At 52.1% G+C, this 17,723-nt stretch overlaps 1 protein-coding gene across 2 annotated transcripts; it reads right to left on the reverse strand.

Moving 5' to 3' along the window:
• Positions 1 to 7: 7 nt before the first annotated feature.
• LOC138811180 (2-oxoisovalerate dehydrogenase subunit alpha, mitochondrial) lies at positions 8 to 17,587 on the reverse strand. 2 transcript variants are annotated; one of them, XM_069998851.1, is made up of 9 exons: positions 17,452 to 17,587; positions 5,698 to 5,877; positions 5,515 to 5,601; positions 3,411 to 3,519; positions 2,337 to 2,498; positions 1,657 to 1,863; positions 1,287 to 1,428; positions 981 to 1,152; positions 8 to 482 (listed from the first exon to the last, which is right to left on the reverse strand). In XM_069998851.1, exons 1-9 carry the CDS (start codon positions 17,557 to 17,559, stop codon positions 312 to 314), a joined length of 1,338 nt encoding a protein of 445 aa, XP_069854952.1. In that variant the 5' UTR covers positions 17,560 to 17,587; the 3' UTR covers positions 8 to 311. The 2 variants fall into 2 exon arrangements, with proteins under 2 accessions (XP_069854952.1, XP_069854953.1); XM_069998852.1 differs by lacking the exon at positions 17,452 to 17,587 and adding an exon at positions 16,194 to 16,369.
• Between the last annotated feature and the right edge of the window lie 136 nt (positions 17,588 to 17,723).

Genomic DNA, 17,723 nt, shown 5'->3' on the forward strand with positions numbered 1-17,723 from the left:
GCAGAGAACCAACTGTCATCAGTTTATTCAGTCTGCTGACCAGCTCTCACCAGGCAAGCTCCAGAGCTGTGCCCGAGGCCAGCCCTGATAAACAGGGGCTTCCGGGCCAAGGCCCTGGCCCGGCCCCTGGGGAAGGCACTGTAACAGGCTAGCCTAGGAACCGCTGCAAACACTGCCCCCAAGTGGCACAGCCTGGAAGAGCAGGGATGAGACAGGTTGCAGAGGCGGTGTCTGGCTGGCTGGGGGCCTCCCCACTGAGTCCGTTGGGGGGGGGGGGGCTGGCCAGCCCTCCCCACTGTGCACAGGAGGCCTCACTTGTCAAAGTGGTCCAGTGGGTAGTGCTCCCCATAGGCCTGCAGGTGCCGGGCCAGGGCCTCCTGCTGCTTGCGGAGCCTGGCGGGCATCTCCTGGTACACGTCGGAGAAGAGCAGGTTGGGGTTGGGCTTCAGCTTCCGCTCTGCCTGCTCGAAGGCCTCCATCACCTGGGGGACATGAGAGGGTGGGAGGCTGCGGTTCCCCACGGCCTGGCCTCCCTAAGGGACCTTAGCCAGGGGACAACCACCACGCCCCATCCCCAGCAGGCACCAGGCAGATCCTTGCAGGCCGGCTTGGCAGGAGCCTGGCACTGTACTAGTGCAGGGATCTGTAGTCTCTCAGTGGTGGGCTCAGGGGCACAGGATGGAAGGGACGTATCTAGGGTGATGTCCTCGGGGTGTGGCCAGGACGCAGGGCCCTTGCCTGACCCCAGGCCTGCCCTCACCATGGGAGTGCCACCCCGGCTCCAATCTCAGCTGAGGTGGGCATCTGCTGGCCTCTGGGTGGGGGAGTCTCACCACACGTGGACCCAATTCTCCCACTTCTCAAGTGGGTGCCCCAGGGCCCTCCTCAAAGATGAAGGGACTGTGAGGACATGGCTGGCTGCACTGTCCACACTCAGGATGGACAGCATCGTGCCCGGGTGCCCGGAGGCTGGCGCTCACCTTCTTGCGCGACTGCTTCCGCCAGGCCCGCTCCTGCTCCTCGTCCCACCAGCCGCGGCTGAGCAGATGGTGCCTCAGCCTGGAGATGGGGTGGTCCTGCTTGTCCCAGTAGTTCACCTCGTCCACGGAGCGGTACGCCGAACTGTCGTCACTTGTACTGTGGTGGCCGATCCTGCCACAGAGGGGCCGGGTCAGGAGGGGGTCTCCCAGAGCGGGGAGGCAGGCCACAGATGTCACAGGGTGATGGCCATGTTTTGGGGACAGCGACGGGGGGTTGGGGAGGGGGAGCGGGAGGAAGGCAGGCACCTGTAGGTCATGGCCTCGATGAGGAAGGGCTGGTTCTCGGCCACAGCTCGTCGCCGGGCCTCTTTGGTGGCATTGTACACGGCGAACACATCGTTGCCGTCCACGCGGATGGACATGATGCCGTAGCCGGGGCCTCGTGCCGCTGTGGGGACAGGAGGAAGGTCCGTCGGGTCCAGGGCTCAGATGAGGAAAATGGGGGGGACGGGAGGGCCCCCAAGCAAAGAGGGGGGCAGGAAGGCAGAAGGAGGGAGAAAAGGAGGGAAGAGAGCCAGACAGGCTCCCTCACCAACTCCTGTGCCTTCCCTGGTGCCAGGTATCACGGGAAGAGAGCAAGGTAGGAATGGGGTGCTGGGGGGGGCGGGGCCCTTACCGATGCCATCCCCCCGGTACTGCTCGGAGGTGGGTGTGGAGATGGCGTAGCCGTTGTTCCGGCAGAAGAAGATGATGGGGCACTCGAGGGTGGCGGCGAAGTTGAAGCCGGCGTGGGCATCGCCCTCGCTGGCCGCCCCCTCTCCAAAGTAACAGATGACCACCTGGTTGGCGTTGGCCCGCTTGGCCGCATAGGCCGCTCCCACAGCTGCCCGGGAAGAAGAGGGCTGTGAGCTGAGACCCCAACCACAGCCCACTGCTGCCGCAACCCGCACCCCCCCCCCAGTGCTTCGCTCAGGTGGTCACTCTGGGAGGGCCCACCCAACACCAAAAGGGGCCAGTGAGGGGTTCCAATCCCTGTGCAGGTCTGGTACCCTGAGTGGCCCCCTTTCTAGAGACGGTGGTGAGGGGACCTAGGCTGAGCTCTGGGGACTCTACAGGTGACAAGGCCCACTGCTCCCCACCTGCCCCTCCCCTCTGACTTCCCGTCTGCTCTTTGTAGTGCAGACAAGGGCTCATAATGGCTTTTACCTTATGATCAAGGACAGTGAGGGGAAGGGGACCAGAGTCTAGGAATCCCAGGGTGGGGTCACGCTAGCCCCAGGGGGACACAGCCTCCCAGAGCCTGGGCCAAGCTCTGAAGGCTGGGCCCATGGTGAGGGGTGTGTGGCAGGTCAGGACCTTGAGGGATCTGCGTGGCCAGTGGAGAGGATATAGTGACAAAGTGGCGCTCCTTGCAGCCATAGTGCACGGGCATCTGGCGCCCCTTGCCGGGGTCGCTCATGTTGCCGTAGCACTGGGCCATGAAGAGTTCCAGGGGGTACTCGCGGTACATCAGCACACCTAGGACAAGAGGCAGCTGTGAGGGGGTGGAAGTACACACCCAATCTGTGGGTTACCCAGGGCCAGCCTCTTGCTCCCCAAAGTGCCTGATTCCCAGTGTGGACACAGAAAGGGGTATGGTGGCGGATGCCTGTAATCCCAGCACTCAGGAGGCTGAAGTAGGAGGATCGTAAGATCCAGGCCAGCCTTGGTTTCAAATACACAATGATAGCAACAACTGTAAAAGGTGGACAAAGTGAAAGGTTCCCAGAAAATCAGCAGGTGCCATAGACAGGACTCAGTGAGTAGGCCTTCTAGAAAGCCTGGGCCTGTTCTAAGGATCAGACTAGACAGTCCAGTTTGTGAAGAGGTGGCAGAAATCCGCCTTTTTTGTTCTGTTGATGGTACAAGATATGAAATGCAGGGCCCCAGGCATGCTAGGTAAGGGCCTCACCACTGAGCCACACCCTAGTCCAAGACTCGCCCTCCCTCCCTCTCTCCCGCCCAGCCACAGGAAACTTTTTAAAGAGTTCCAAGTAATATGGTTCCTGCCAGTACAGCCACTAATTCACACCTGTCCACCCGAGTCCAGCAGTAAAGGCCTTTCTGCAAACAAAAGCCCTGGTGGACGCCCAGCTGCCATAAAAGGCACAGCTCCTGACTAAGAGGCCCTGAGCTGCGCCTGCGTCGCTGGCTCGGTGTCCTGCCTCCAATTGTGGGCGTTTAGCTTCACCCCAGCCTCCACTCAGGACACTGCACTGGGTGGACTGCACACGCCACACGCCCAGCTGAGACACGGTCCCTTCCCTCCCTGGCTTTCAGGGGAGGGGAGGAGAGGGGTGGCCCACGCCTCCTCTGGCTTCGTGGACGTCCATGGGAAAGCACTTGTGGGGAGGATGTGTAGGCCCCCGAGGGAACCCCAGGGCTGAGTACCTGCCTCCCGGTACTGGCCAAACACCAGGTCGGTGCTGTCCAGGGCAGCGGCACTCCCCACGTGGGTCCCCTCCTCGCCGTAGTTGGTCATGTAGAAGGAGATCCGGCCCTGGGGGTGGCAAGACCCGGACGTGGAGGTTACACTGGGCAGAAACAGAACTGTGTGACCCTGCCCACTGACAGCACACCCTAATCCAGCCGCCTCCCTGCTGCTGATGGCTCTCAGAGGGGCAGTGAGGTCACCCTTGTATTTCCCAAGTCTCTCAGCAGGTGGTGGCAGGGAGCCAGGAGAGGAGGCGGTGGCCTGGCAGCCAGGGAGGGGCAGAGGGGTGAGCCTTCAAAAGCTGTTAGTGGTGATGGAGGGGACCACCCAGGTGCCCGGCCAGCTCCCAAGGCCTGCCGAAGACACTGGTGCTCTTGGTCTTCGTGGCAGCCCGACGTGGGTCAGTATTAGCCAGAGGCTGCAGAGGAAGTCTGCCTTTGCCTTCTGGACAGCAGAAGAAGCCTCTGCTGGCACCATCTCTGTCTCCACCTCCTTCTACCTTGCGCAGAGCCATGATGTTCAACCTGTGGCAGCCATTCTGTGAGCATGAGGCAACATGCCCAGGTGTGTACTAACACACCAAAAGGGTAAAGCAGAGGCAGAGGCTGGGTGCCTGGCAGGGCTGCTAAACCACTGAATACTTCTAAGGCAGCACCTGGAAGTGGAGACTGAAGGGAGAACAGGGAGGCCAGGGGAAGGTGGGAAAGATAAAATGCAGGGTCCCAGGTTGCGGAAGGGGCCTGTCTCTGAGACCTAGACCACAGGAGGACACGGGGAAGGCAAGTCTGCAAGCTTGAGCCTGCTGTGAAGCACTGAAGAGAGATGCCAACTAGGTCCAGGGCTCCAAGAAGTCTGGCTCAGAGCTGCAGAACCCCTGGCATGTGCTCTCCTCCACATGCTACATGTGTGGGCCTGGTTTTGCAGCTGCTGAACAAGTGCTTTCTTGCTTTTTTTTTGTTGGTTATGGGGGTTGAACTTGGGGCCTGGACACTGTCCCTGAGCTCTTTTGTTAAAGGCTAGTGCTCTACCACGTTGAGCCACAGCACCACTTCAGGTTTTTGAGTGATTCATTGGCGATAAGAGTCTCAGGGGAGGGCTGGGAAGGTGGCTCCGTGGTAGAGCGCTTGCCTTGCATGCCTGAGGCCCTGGGTTCCATTCCTCAGCACCACATAAGCAAAAAGAAAAAAGCCGGAAGTGGCACTGGCTCAAGTGGTAGAGTGCTAGCCTTGAGCTGAAGAGCTAAGGGACAGCGCCCAGGCCCAGAGTTCAGGCCCCACGACCGGACCCAAAAAAAAAAAAAAAAAAGAGTCTCAGGGGACTTTTTTTGTCCAGGCTGGCTTTGAATCTCTATCCTTAGCCTCCTGTGTAGCTGGGATGACAGGTGTGAGCCACCGGCGCTTTCTTCTAAGCCGCGTGCCACTGGCTTATACCTGTCTGTCATCCTAACTATTCAGGAGGCTGAGATGTGAGGATCAAGGATGAAAGCCAGCCTAGGCAGAAATTAATCCCCCCCCCCCCCCCCCCCCCCCGCCAAAAAAAGGGCCAGAAATGCAGGTGTGGCTCAAGTAGTAGAGCACCAGCCTTGAACAAGAAAGCTAAGGGACAGTGCCTATGTCCTGAGTTCAAGTTTTAGTATCAGTATGAAAACATTTTCAAAATAAACAAAACCAAGGTGGCCAACACATGCAGAAAGAAAAGGACCAAGAACTAGCAGCTCTCACCTGTAATCCTACTCAGGAGGCTGAAATCCAGAAGACTGCGGCCGGCCTGGGCCTGGGCCTGGGCCTTGTCCCTCTGCCCTCTCCTAACACAGGGTGCCGAGCTAGGCACACAGTATGCGTTTTTAGTGACTAAGTCCATCCTTCTGTCCTTGGGCTGGACAACCCCCCACCCTATTTTTCTTCTAGAGCCTCAAAATCCCCATGGCCAGAGGATCTCCATCCTCCTACTCCCAGGAGGGGCCCTCTGGTCGCACATGTGCATGCACACGACCCCAAGCATGTGCGTGCTAGAGTGCATGGGCATACACGCGTGCGTGCACGCGTGCGCGCACACACACACCTGCCGCTGGGACTCATAAAGGATTCGGTCCATGGTGTTGAGCAGCGTCATGCTCCTGTAGAACTTGAGTACCTCCTCCTGGGGCAGCTGTGAAGACGCACAGGCAGACAGGGGAAGTCAGGACGAGCGGGGATGTGGGCAAGGGGCTTGGGAGTGGGGGGGCGGAGCAGGGAGCAGCCTCACATGGGGGTCCTCGCTGGGGTTGATGATTTGGCCCTGGCGGTCCATGACGCGGTAGATGGGGATTCCGGAGATGACGTTGGGCTGGATGAAGTCCAGTTTGTCTACGAACTCGGCAGAGGCCCCCGGAAACTGGGGCTTGTCATCCAGGGATGAGAACTGCTGCTGCTGCCTGCAGGGGTGCTGGGGGAAAGGGGCCAGTGTTAGGAGCTCCACATCACTCAGCTCTGGTGGCCTGGACTCTGGGGGGGGGGGGTGCGCTCGCGTACATGCTGGGGTTTGAACTCAGGGCCTTGCTCTTACCAGGGCACTTGAACCAAACCCCCAGTCCTTTTTGCTTTCCTGATTTTCTTCAAGTGGGCCTGGACTATGATCCTATTATATTTCCTATATAGCTGAGATGATAGGTGTGAACCCCTACACCCAACTTTTTATTAGTGGAGCTTGTTGCCTGGGCTAACGTTAAACTGCAATACTGCTGCCTCCACTTCACGAGCTGCTGGGATTACAGGCATTTGCCAACACACGGGGCCTTTAACACATTCATAGGGTGACACCTTTGGCAAGTTACTACAGTGTGTGTCTCAGTTTCCTTATCTGTAAGATCAGAACACAAACAGTAACAGCTAGAAACAGCAGAGCACTCACTCTGCAAGCCTGGGCCCTGGCTGTAAGCCCCAGCATCATGAAGAACAAACAAAAATACATACCCCACATAGAGCTCTTAAAGAGAGTCCACAGGCCTATACTCTTCATTGTGACATCCATGATCTCCCCAGGCTGGCCATAAATACTTCTCCATCTCCCACTTCTAAGGCTGGCACTCATTCCCACCCAGTTTCCCTACTGACCCCAATACCACACACTAAGGAGACCACCCAGAAGAGAACTTAGCTCTTTTGTTTTTTTTAGGTCCGGTCGTGGGGCCTGAACTCTGGGCCTGGGTACTGTCCCTCAGCTCTTCAGCTCAAGGCTAGTGCTCCACCACTTGAGCCACAGTGCCACTTCCCGCTTTTTTCTTTTTGTTTATGTGGTGCTGAGGAATCGAACCCAGGGCCTCAGGCATGCAAGGCAAGCGCTCTACCACTGAGCCACCTTCCCAGCCCCAAACTTAGGTCTTTTTTTGTTTATTTTTTTTCTGTTTTTGATACAAGTTGGCCTAGCCTAGTCTTTTTTTTGGTCAGTCATGGGGCTTGAACTTATGTCCTAGATACTATCCCTGATCTCTGTTTCTCAAGGCTAGCACTCTACCACTTTGGGCCACAGCTCCACTTCCAGTTTTCTGATTCACTGGAGATAAGAGTCTCATGGAAGCTGGGCATTGGTGGCTCACTCCTGTAATCCTAGCTACTCAGGAGGCTGAGGTCTGAGGCTCACCTTTTAAAGCCAGCCTGGGCAGGAAAGACTCTGAGACTCTTATCTCCAATAAACCACTAGAAAACCAGAAGTAGCACTGTGGCTCAAGCAGTAGAGCACTCACCTTGAGCTGAAGAGCTGAGGGACAGTACCCAGGCCCAGAGATCAAGCCCCATGACCGACGACAAAAGAGTCTTATGGACTTTCCCACTTGGGCTGGCTTCAAACTGCAATCCTCCCCCGTTTGCTAGAATTATAGGTATGAGCCACCAGTGCCCCAGTGCAGGCTAGTCTTGAATTTAAGATTTTCCTCCTCAGTGTCCCAAGGGCTGGGATTACAAGAGTGTACTACTATGCTCAAATAAGGCTTCCAGCTCTTAAGAGCCAGACTGCCTGGGTTTAAATCTTTTTTCATGTGTTCCCTGCCTTCAAAATGGAGATCACTTGGTGAAAATATTATGGTGTAAAGACTGTGTATGTAAAATATTCAGCAGAATGTCTGCAAGACATAGGATCAGGGTCTGGAAGACATAGAGTCAATGCAGAAAAGATGCTGGCTGGGAATTCTACCATACCTCCACTCTCTTGTCCCTGCCTCTTTCTCTCCTCTCCCTTTCCTCCCCTCCCTTCCCCTGTTCTCCAGAGACCTCCTTTCCCACAGCCTGGCGAACCCTTCCATAAGCTTCTGACCCCTCTCCGCCAGCTCTGGCTCCTGCAGTAAGATCCACCAGCCTACTCAACAAATATTTGAGCCCCTGCTCTGTTCCTAGCCCTGTGCAAGGTTTCAGGGAGGAGAGCAGGGGCTGGGCGTGCAAAGAGGTGGGGATTCCAGCCCTCCCACAGGAGAGGCCGAGAAGGCTTTTCTGAGGAGGTGATTTGGAAGCTGGGCCACACAGGACACAAGCAGCCCAGGAGGAACATTCTGGGCAAGGGGGAACATTATATGCAAAGGCCAAGGAGTGAAGAAGTGGGGACCAGTGTGTGCAGTGGGGAGGAGTCTTGTGGTGCACCACGCCTCACCAGGTCATGAAAAGGTACCATGCTCTCTCCCCCACCCCATGGAGCCCTGATGCCCAGGGGTTTCTCGGTCTCTGATTTTTTTTTTTTTTTTTTTTTTTTTTTTTTGCCAATTGTGGGGCTTGAACTCAGGGCCTGAGCATTGTCCCTGAGCTTTTTTTTTTTTTTTTGGTCCGGTCATGGGGCCTGAACTCTGGGCCTGGGCGCTGTCCCTCAGCTCTTCAGCTCAAGGCTAGGGCTCTACCACTTGAGCCACAGCGCCACTTCCGGCTTTTTTCTTTTTGCTTATGTGGTGCTGAGGAATCGAACCCAGGGCCTCAGGCATACAAGGCAAGCGCTCTGCCACTGAGCCACCTTCCCAGCCCGTCCCTGAGCTTTTGTACTCAAAGACAGCACTCTATTACTTGAGCCACAGCTCCACTTCTTTTTGGTGGTTCACTGGAGCTAAGAGCCTCACAGACTGGTTTCAAACCATGATCCTCAGAGTTCAGCTTCCTGAGTATCGATGATGACCTGGCTTCTGCTGATCTCTTTTACAGATTTACTGCACAATTAAGCCAACTAGGAATGCACAAACCTCCCTGCAAACAGCCCAGGTCCCAAGAGACAAGAGACCTGGGGGCTTGCCAGAAACGATGTCTACAACAAAAACCAGACACAAGTCACTTCAATCACCACAGACACTCTGATTGTTCTGCCCACTGCACTGCAACTCCTGCTGGTTCACCTACATGAGATAAGATGGCCACAGCCCACATTCCAAAAGAGGCTATTTTTCAAAACACTGGACCACGGAGGGACCCACCTATCTGGGACCCACATACCTCCCTGATATGAACCCTGGAAAGCTGGAGGAAATGACTCTCCCCTAGGGCAGAAGGGAGAAGCACCGAAGGAAGAGACAGCCTGATAGCCAGCAATGCTGTTTTAGTGCTAATGAAGCTCTTTCTCCATCACTCAGCCTCCTGACTGCCTGGTCACCGAGCAGCATGGAGAACTTTGGCTGTTAGAATCAGAGAAAGGATACCGCTTTAGCAGGACCAATGAGATGGGTGCCAGGCTGTGCTTTGCATATCCCGCCCGCGTTCTCAGGGCATTAGGATGACTTGCCATCGTGGAGAGGAAAATGAGAGCCAGGGAAATACAAAAATGGCTGACACCAGGCCTCAACCTTTGTGGGTGAGGGGTTGGGTGGGAGGAGTGGAATCTATATCACACCTTCCAACCGGGCAGGGCTGATTCAGGCCCCCAAACCCAAGCTTTGGCTGGGCACAGGGGCACTTGTCTGTCATTTGAGCTACTTGAGAGTCAGAGATGGCAGGAGTAAAGTTCAAAGCCAATGGTACAACAACAACAAAGTTAATGAGACATCATTTCAGAAAACAAGCTGCATGTAGCACATACATCTGTAATCTCAGCGATGCTTGAGGTTCAGGTAGGAGGACCACAGTCCAAGGCAGATCCTGGGCAAAAAACAAGAAAATGTTATCTAAAAAAAAGTAAATAAATAAAATAGGGCTCGGTGCCAGTGGCTCATGCATGTCATCCTAGCTACTCAGGAGGCTGAGATCTGAGGATCATGGTTCAAAGCCAGCCCTGGAAGGAAAGTCTATGAGACTCTTATTTCCAATTAACCACCAGAAAACAGGCAGTGGTACTGTGGCTCAAGTGGTAGAGCAAAGTGGCCTTCAGCAAAATGAAGCTCAGGGACAGTGCCATGGCCCTGAGTTCAAGCCCCAGGACTCGCAAAAAACAAAACAAAAAACAAACAAACAAACAAAACCTAAATAGACTTTTGAGTTCAAGCCCCAGTACTAGCACAAAAATAAACAAAAAAAAATAAAGAACATCCAGATGGGATGGGAATGTGGCTTAGTGATAGAGTGCTTGCTAGCATGCATGAAGCCCTGGAGTCAATTCCTCAGTACCCCATAAACAGAAAAAGCCAGAAGTGGTGCTGTGGCTCAAGTGGTAGAGTGCTAGTCTAGAGCAAAAGAAGCTCAGGCCTTGAGTTCAAGCCCCAGGACTGGCATGTGTGCATGCGAGTGCACATGCTCGCACACGCACACACACACACACACACACACACACACACACACACACACACACAGCAGCCAGATGCCTGTGGCTTATAATTATAATCTTAGCTATTCAGGAGGCTGAGATTCAAGGATCACAGTTCAAAGCCAGTCTGGGCAGGAAAGTCTGTGAGACTCTTATACCTAATTAACTACCAAAAAAAGGTGAAAGTAGAGCTGTGGCTCAAGTGGTATAGTGCCAGCCTTGAGTGAAAAAGCTAAGGCACAGCATTTAGGCCTTGAGTTCAAGCCCTAGCACCAGCACAATGATGATGATGATGATGATGATGATGATGATGATGATTGATGATGACAGCAAAAAGTTCTGGGAGAGGAGAGTGATTCATGTGGCAGGACAAAAGCCTGAGGCTCTGACTTCAAGCCCCAGCAGTGCAGTGTGGCTTCCTCCTCGAGCTAAAGCAGACTGGGGTCTGCATAGCTGGATCTCTAATGTCCCCTCCCTCCCCTTCACTGCTGCAGCCAGCTGCCAGGTTCCAGTGAGGGGGCACAGACACAGGGGTGGGCACATGGGCAGGATTAAGTGCATTTGTGGTAGGGAGGAAATTACACTCCCCAAAGCAGGGCAGGTTCAGGCCTGGTGCCACCGGGGCAGATGTGCCCTCCCAGAGCGAGGAGGAAGCAGCCGGCCGATCACAGCAACTCGCTCTCCACTGCAAGTGCCTGCCACAGGACTGGTACATCAGCCTACAAGGTTCTTTGTGTTGGGTCCGTCTCCCACATGTTACCTCCTGGCATCCAGGATGACACACACAAGTGCCTGATAGTCAATTAATCAAGGAAGGAATGAGAGGGTTACCCTGACTCTGGAGTCAGCCTGACCTGGACTCCAATGTCTGAGCTCACTGCAGGGTTCAGCAAATACTTCCTCTCTGATTGTCCTCATACTTTTGTTAAAAAAGAAAAAAACAGGGCGGGGCACTGGTGGCCCGAGCCTATAATCCTAGTTACCCTGACCTCTGAGGATCGTGCATATTATCCTAGGATAACACACACAAGGGGTTCAGAGCACATGCTTAATGATCTGCAGAAGCTGGCCACGGTTGTGGTACACACCTATAATCCAGGCAATCAGGAAGCTGAGGGAGGATTGTGAATTCTAGGCCAGCTTGGATTATATATCAAGAACTTTTGTTTCAAAATTTAATTGAAATTAAATTTTATTTAAAATGTAAAGCAATGAAAGCCAAATGTGGCAGTGCTCACCTATCATCCCAGCACTCAGAAAGCCTAAGGCCGAAGGATCTTGAGTCTGAGGCTAGTCTGGGCTAGTGGAGTGAGATCCTCTCTGGCCTTAAACCACAATCCTCCCATTCTCAACCTCCCACTAGCTAGGAAAGTTAACTTTGAATGGATCATTCTATTCATTGATTCTTTTTTTTTTTTTTTGTTGGTCGTGGGGCTTGAACTCTGGGCCTGGGCGCTGTCCCTCAGCTGTTCAGCTCAAGGCGAGCGCTCTACCACTTGAGCTACAGCGCCACTTCCGGTTTTCTGATGGTTTATTGGAGATAGGAGTCTCACAGTCTCTCCTACCCGGGCTGGCTTTGAACTGCGATCCTCAGATCTCAGCCTCCTGAGTAGCTAGGATTATAGGTGTGAGCCACCAGCGCCCGGCTTGTTCATTGATTCTTACATCTACATTCTTCAGCCTTTCCTCTCTTTATAAAACTGACTTCCTCACTGGAATACTTGTGTTATAGAATCACAAAGTCAATTTGCAGATTATTTTTAAATTTTGCTGGTACTGGGGCAAAACTAATGTAATAATGAATGTGAGTTGGCATTGTATATCAAAGAGTGCTTCATGATGTGCAAAACCAAGACAGACTTCTTAAGGCCTTAAGCCGTGAGGGAACTGGTCTCCAAAAGTCAGAATTTTTTTCTTTTTTTGCCAGTCCTGGAGATTGAACTCAGGGCCTGGGCACTCCCTGAGCTGCTTTTGCTCAGCACTCTACCACTTGAGCCACAGCGCCACTTCTGGCTTTTTCTGCTTATATGGTACTGGGGAGTCGAACCATGCTAGGCAAGCACTCTACCACTAAGCCACATTTCCAGCCCAAGTCAGAATTATCAGTAATGAGCACCTCCACTCACCCCACAGTGCTGGCTCCTACAGCTGAAGATACTGCACAGGATGCTGTAGCCCCCAGAGAGGTCCCCCCAAAAAACAGCTAGGCTGCAGAAAGAACGTAGCTAATGATGAGCCCTGACTGCCCCCTGACTTCCAGCAGGTTAAGGGCTCCACTCACAGAAGCCGGAGTCACAGAGGTGAATGTTTGGCTAGGTATGACCTGGCCCTGGAGTAATAGCTACAAATTGACTCATGGGTTTCCTTTCTCCTCTTTGCCCTGAGTTCTCAAAACATCTGGGAAGCCAGGTGCTGGTGGCTCATGCCTATACTCCTAGCTACACAGGAAGCTGATTATCTGAGGATCACAATTTAAAGCCAGGCCAAGCAGAAAAGTCAATGAGATTCTTATCTCCAATTAACCACCAAAAAGCTGGAAGTGAAGTTGTGGCTCAAGTGGTACCATACTCTTAAGGCTTCAGCAAGAAAGGTCAAGGACAGCACCCAGGCCCTGAGTACAAGCCCCAGGATTGACACACACATAAACAAACAACAAGGAACTTGAAGTACAAATGGTAGAGTGCCAAGCCCTAGTGAGAACAAGAGGCCCTGAGTTCAAATCTTTATACCAGCACACATAAAAACAAATACAACTTTATTTCTTCAGTTGTTAGTCACATTTAAAATGTTTAGTAGGCTGGGTGCTAGTGGCTCATGCCTGTAATCCTAGCTACTCAGGAGGCTGAGATCTGAGGATCAGGGTTTGAAGCCAGCCTGAGCAGAAAAGTGACTCTTATCTCTAAGAAACTACTCAAAAAAGCCAAAAGTGGCGCTGTGGCTCAAGTGGTAGAATATTAGCCTGGAGCACAAAGTGGCTCAGGGACAGCACTCAGGCCCTGAGTTCAAGACCCAGATTGGCACACACACACAAAGAAATGTTTAGTAGCTATATGTGGCTGGTGGCTACTCAACTGGACAGCATAAATATAAACCATTCTCAAGATCACAGAAAGGTCTAGTGGACAGTTCTGGTCTAAAATCTGTTTTGACTACTACTTCTTTTTTTCTTTTTCTTTTTTTTTTTGGTCAGTCATGGGCCTGAACTCTGGGCCTGGGCGCTGTCCCTCAGCTCTTCAGCTCAAGGCTAGTGCTCGACCACTTGAGCTACAGCACCACTTCCGGCTTTTTCTGCTTATGTGGTGCTGAGGAATTGAACCCAGGGCTTCATGCATGCAAGACAAGCACTCTACCACTGAGCCACCTTCCCAGCCCCATGTTTTGACTACTACTTCTGTCCCTTTCTTCCACTCAAAAAAGTAGGGAGGGGGCTAGGAATGTGGCTTAGTAGTGCTTATCTAGCATTCATAAAGCCCTGGGTTCGATTCTTCAGTACCATGTACACAGAGAAACCCAGAAGTGGCAGTGTGGCTCAAGTGGTAGAGTGCTTGCCTTGAGCAAAAGAAGTTTAAGGACAGAGCCCAGGCCCTGAGTTTAAGCCCCAGGACTGGCACAAAAAAGAAAAATGTAGGGAGGACTGGCAATGTAGCTTAGTGGTAGAGTGCTCACCTACCATGCATGAAGCCCTGGATTCAATTCCTCAATACCACATAAACAGAAAAACCCAGAAGTAGCACTGTGGCTCAAGCAGTAGCGTGCTAGCCTTGAGCAAAAGAAGTTTAGGGACAGTGCCCAGAGTCTGAGCTCTGAGTTCAAGCCCCATGACCAACAACAAAAACAAAAATTTAGAGACAGTCAGGCTCAGGGCTCACTCCTGTAATTCTAGCTGTAGAAATACCTAGAGGTAGCAAGATTCAGTCCAAGCAAAAAGCATAGACAAAAACAAGGCCAGAGACATGGCCTAGGGAGGTAAGGCTCTGAGTTCAAAACCCAGAACTTCCTTAAAAAATACAATTTTAAAAAATATTTTAGGAGGGTTGGGAAGGTGGCTCAGTGGTAGAGCACTTCCTTGCATGCATGAGGCCCTGGGTTTGATTCCTCAGCACCACATAAGCAAAAAGAAAAAAGCCGGAAGTGGTGCTGTGGCTCAAGTGGTAGAGCGCTAGCCTTGAGCTGAAGAGCTGAGGGACAGCTTCCGGGCCCAGTTCTGGCCCCATGACCGGACCCCAAAAAAAAATTTTTAGGGGGGACTGGGAAGGTGGCTCAGAGGTAGAGGGCTTGCCTTGCATGCCTGAGGCCCTGGGTTCGATTCCTCAGCACCACATAAGCAAAAAGAAAAAAGCTGGAAGTGGCGCTGTGGCTCAAATGGTAGAGCGCTAGCCTTGAGCTGAAGAGCTGAGGGACAGCTCCCAGGCCCAGAGTTCAGGCCCCACGACCGGACTTAAAAAAAAAAAAAAAATTTAGGGGTTGGGAAATTGGCTTAGTGGTAGAGTGCTTGCCTTGCAAGCATGAAGCCCTGGGTTCGATTCCTCAGTACCACATAAACATAAAAAGGCTGGGCACTGGTGGCTAATGCCTGTAATCCTAGCTACTCAGGAGGCTGAGATCTGAGGATCAAGGTCCAAAGCCAGCCTGGGCAGGAAAGTCTGTGAGACTCTTTTTTTCTAATATATATATATATATATATATATATATATATATATATATTAGAATGCCAGGGTGCCAGTGGCCTGTAATCCTAGCTACTCAGGAGGTTGAGATCTGAGGGTCATAGTTCAAAGCCAGCTGGCCAGCTCAGGCAGGAAAGTCCTTGAGATTCTTATCTCCAATTAACCACCAGAAAGCAAGCAGGTGCAGTGGCTCAAGTGTTTGCCTTGAGCTGAAGAGGTCAGGACAGCACCCTGTCCCAGAGTTCAAGTACCAGAACCACCACGCCCAACAACAAAAAAATTAGAACAACTGAGAGAAAATGAAGAAGAGAGAAAGGGAATGGTGAGCTGGTGGCTCATGCCTGTAATCCTAGCTACTCAGGAGGCTGAGATCTGAGGATCAAGGTTCAAAGCCAGCCTGGGCAGAGAAGTCCCTGTGAGAATCTTATCTCCAATAAACTACTCAGAAAAAGCCAGAAGTGGTGCTGTCACTGAAGTGATAGAGCATTAGCCTTAAGCCAATCACCTAACCCCTCAAAAAATGAATAGAGGAGATGAGGGAAAGCAACAGGGAGCATAAACCAGGAGGAAAACAGATTTAATCAGCTACAAATGAGCTTTCTTCAGCCTGTCACATACTACTGCTCACCTCTAGGTCTGCCTGTATAGCCAATGACTGCCAGATACTAAGATCAGCTGTATAGCATCTGACTAGTGCGGGGGGGGGGGGGGGGGAGCCATTGAATAGCCTACAAGCAGGCGACTGCCCTGCCCCCACCCTGCTCTCACAACTCTCTGCATGTACCTGGTTCCCACAACTCCCTTCCTAGGTACCCACTCCTCATGCCCTCATGCCTGGCCTATCCTCTTCACTTCCTCCCTGTTCCTCCTGCTAACCACAAGCTCTTCCTACAGGTCCCATCTTCCTTGCCTTATGAAGTGGGGAGAGGGTCAGACATAACTTCAAGAGATCTTGAGAACCTTCACCAGTGAAATGCCAATCTAGCTCACACTCTACTCCCAAGTTCACCTTCTTTGCTCTCCAAAGGTAAGTGTCAACCTTCTTCCCCACTCTCACTAACAGTTGCCAGTAGTCAAATTTCCTATTGCCTTTATCATGTGCCAGGCCCACTTTGTTACGGATATAATAAACAATATATACCTAACAGTAAGTATTCTATATTAGGTATATAGCTAATATATACCATATTTTAGTATCTATAACACATTACAGTTTCTATAACACATTATATATATATATATATATATATATGTATATTGCCCCAACATATATGAGCATTTTACAGAGAGGAAATTAGACCCAGAGATGTGTTTGGGATTACAGAACTGGAAACTGGCAGAGCAACTCACTTGGTCTAGCTCCAGAACCTAACTATTTCACCACTCCTATCTTACCTGAAATTTTGATTCAAAGCCATTCTACAGCCCACTGCCTCTCTTCCTTCAGTCAGGGGCTTCCAACTAGATTTCTTTCTCAAGTCAGTACTGGGGCTTGAACTCAGGGCCTTGTGCTCTTGTTTGGCTTTTTCACTCAAGGTTGGCGGTCTTCTACTTGAGTCACAGCTCCACTTCTGGCTTTTTGGTGGTTCACTAGAGATAAGAGTCTTATGGGCTTTCCTGCATAGGTTGGCTTCCAATCTCAATCCTCCAATCTCAGCCTCCCCGATAGCTAGGATTACAGGTGTGAGCCACGGGCATCTGGGCATCTGGATTCTCAAGTGTTTTGAAGCAATATGGCCAACAAGCCCTATCTGAAACTCCCACTTTTTTTCCTCCCTTCATAAATTCAGAAAATACATATTGATCATCTCCTCTGCAAAATTTTTGCAACACAAAAGGTTCCTAATTTTTTTTTCCACCGGGAATTAAATAGGTTTTAAGAAACCCAATTCATCTTAACATTCGAATGTGGGCCAAGGGGCAAAGGCATACAAAGCCCTGCAAAAGTAAACGATGGGGACCTCACCTCTCCTTTCTCTCTTCCAGGAGGGGTCTTTACTCACCATGCCTTAGTCAGGCATGGTGGCAGCACATCTGTCAATCCGAAATCATGGAAGACTGAAGCGAGAAAGATCAGTTCCAGGGCAGCCTGGGCTACATAGTCATTGTAAGGCTATCTTAAAAATAAAATAAAGTTTTCCCGTTAGCAGGGCGCTGGTGTCTATGCCTATAAGTCCTAGCTACTCAGGAGGCTGAGATCTGAAGATCTCAGTTCGAAGCCAGCTAGGGAAGAAAAGTTCCTGAGACTCTCGCACCAGCCTGAATAAGACAAGCAAAAAAACCCTCAGGGATAGCGTCCAGGCCCTGACTTCAAGCCTCAGAAATGGCACAAAAAAAAAGTTCTTCCCGGGGCTGGGAAGGTGGCTCAGTGGTAGAGCGCTTGCCTTGCATGCCTGAGGCCCTGGGTTCGATTCCTCAGCACCACATAAGCAAAAAAGCCGGAAGTAGCGCTGTGGCTCAAGTGGTAGAGCGCTAGCCTTGAGCTGAAGAGCTGAGGGACAGCGCCCAGGCCCAGAGTGCAGGCCCCATGACTGAAGGAAGAAGGAAAAAGTTCTTCCCGTGACGACCCTGCCGGGACCCCACACTCAGAAACAACCAAAAGACAGCCTATCCCTTCTTAGGGAACCTCCGCCCAGAGGACCCCAGTACTCACCGATGTAGTCACCCCCCGAGTCCCAGGCCGTCTCAGCAACAGGAGGGCAGCCGGGCCCAGGCCTCGGCTTCGCCTCCACATCCGAGCCGCCGAGAACGCTACCGCCATCTTGGCTGACAACTTCCCCCGCGATCCGCCCCTCGCCTAGGTTAGACGGGGAGCTGACCCTTCCGAAGCCTGACTCCAATAGTGGCACTACTCTGTCGAGTAAACGCGCGTCTCCTCTCACAAGGAAGCCAGAATGTATAGATATGTGGTGAAAATAATATATC

This window comes from Dipodomys merriami, unplaced genomic scaffold (assembly GCF_024711535.1).
Source record: "Dipodomys merriami isolate MVZ:Mamm:240054 unplaced genomic scaffold, mDipMer1.0.p SCAF_52, whole genome shotgun sequence".
NCBI lineage: Eukaryota > Metazoa > Chordata > Mammalia > Rodentia > Heteromyidae > Dipodomys > Dipodomys merriami.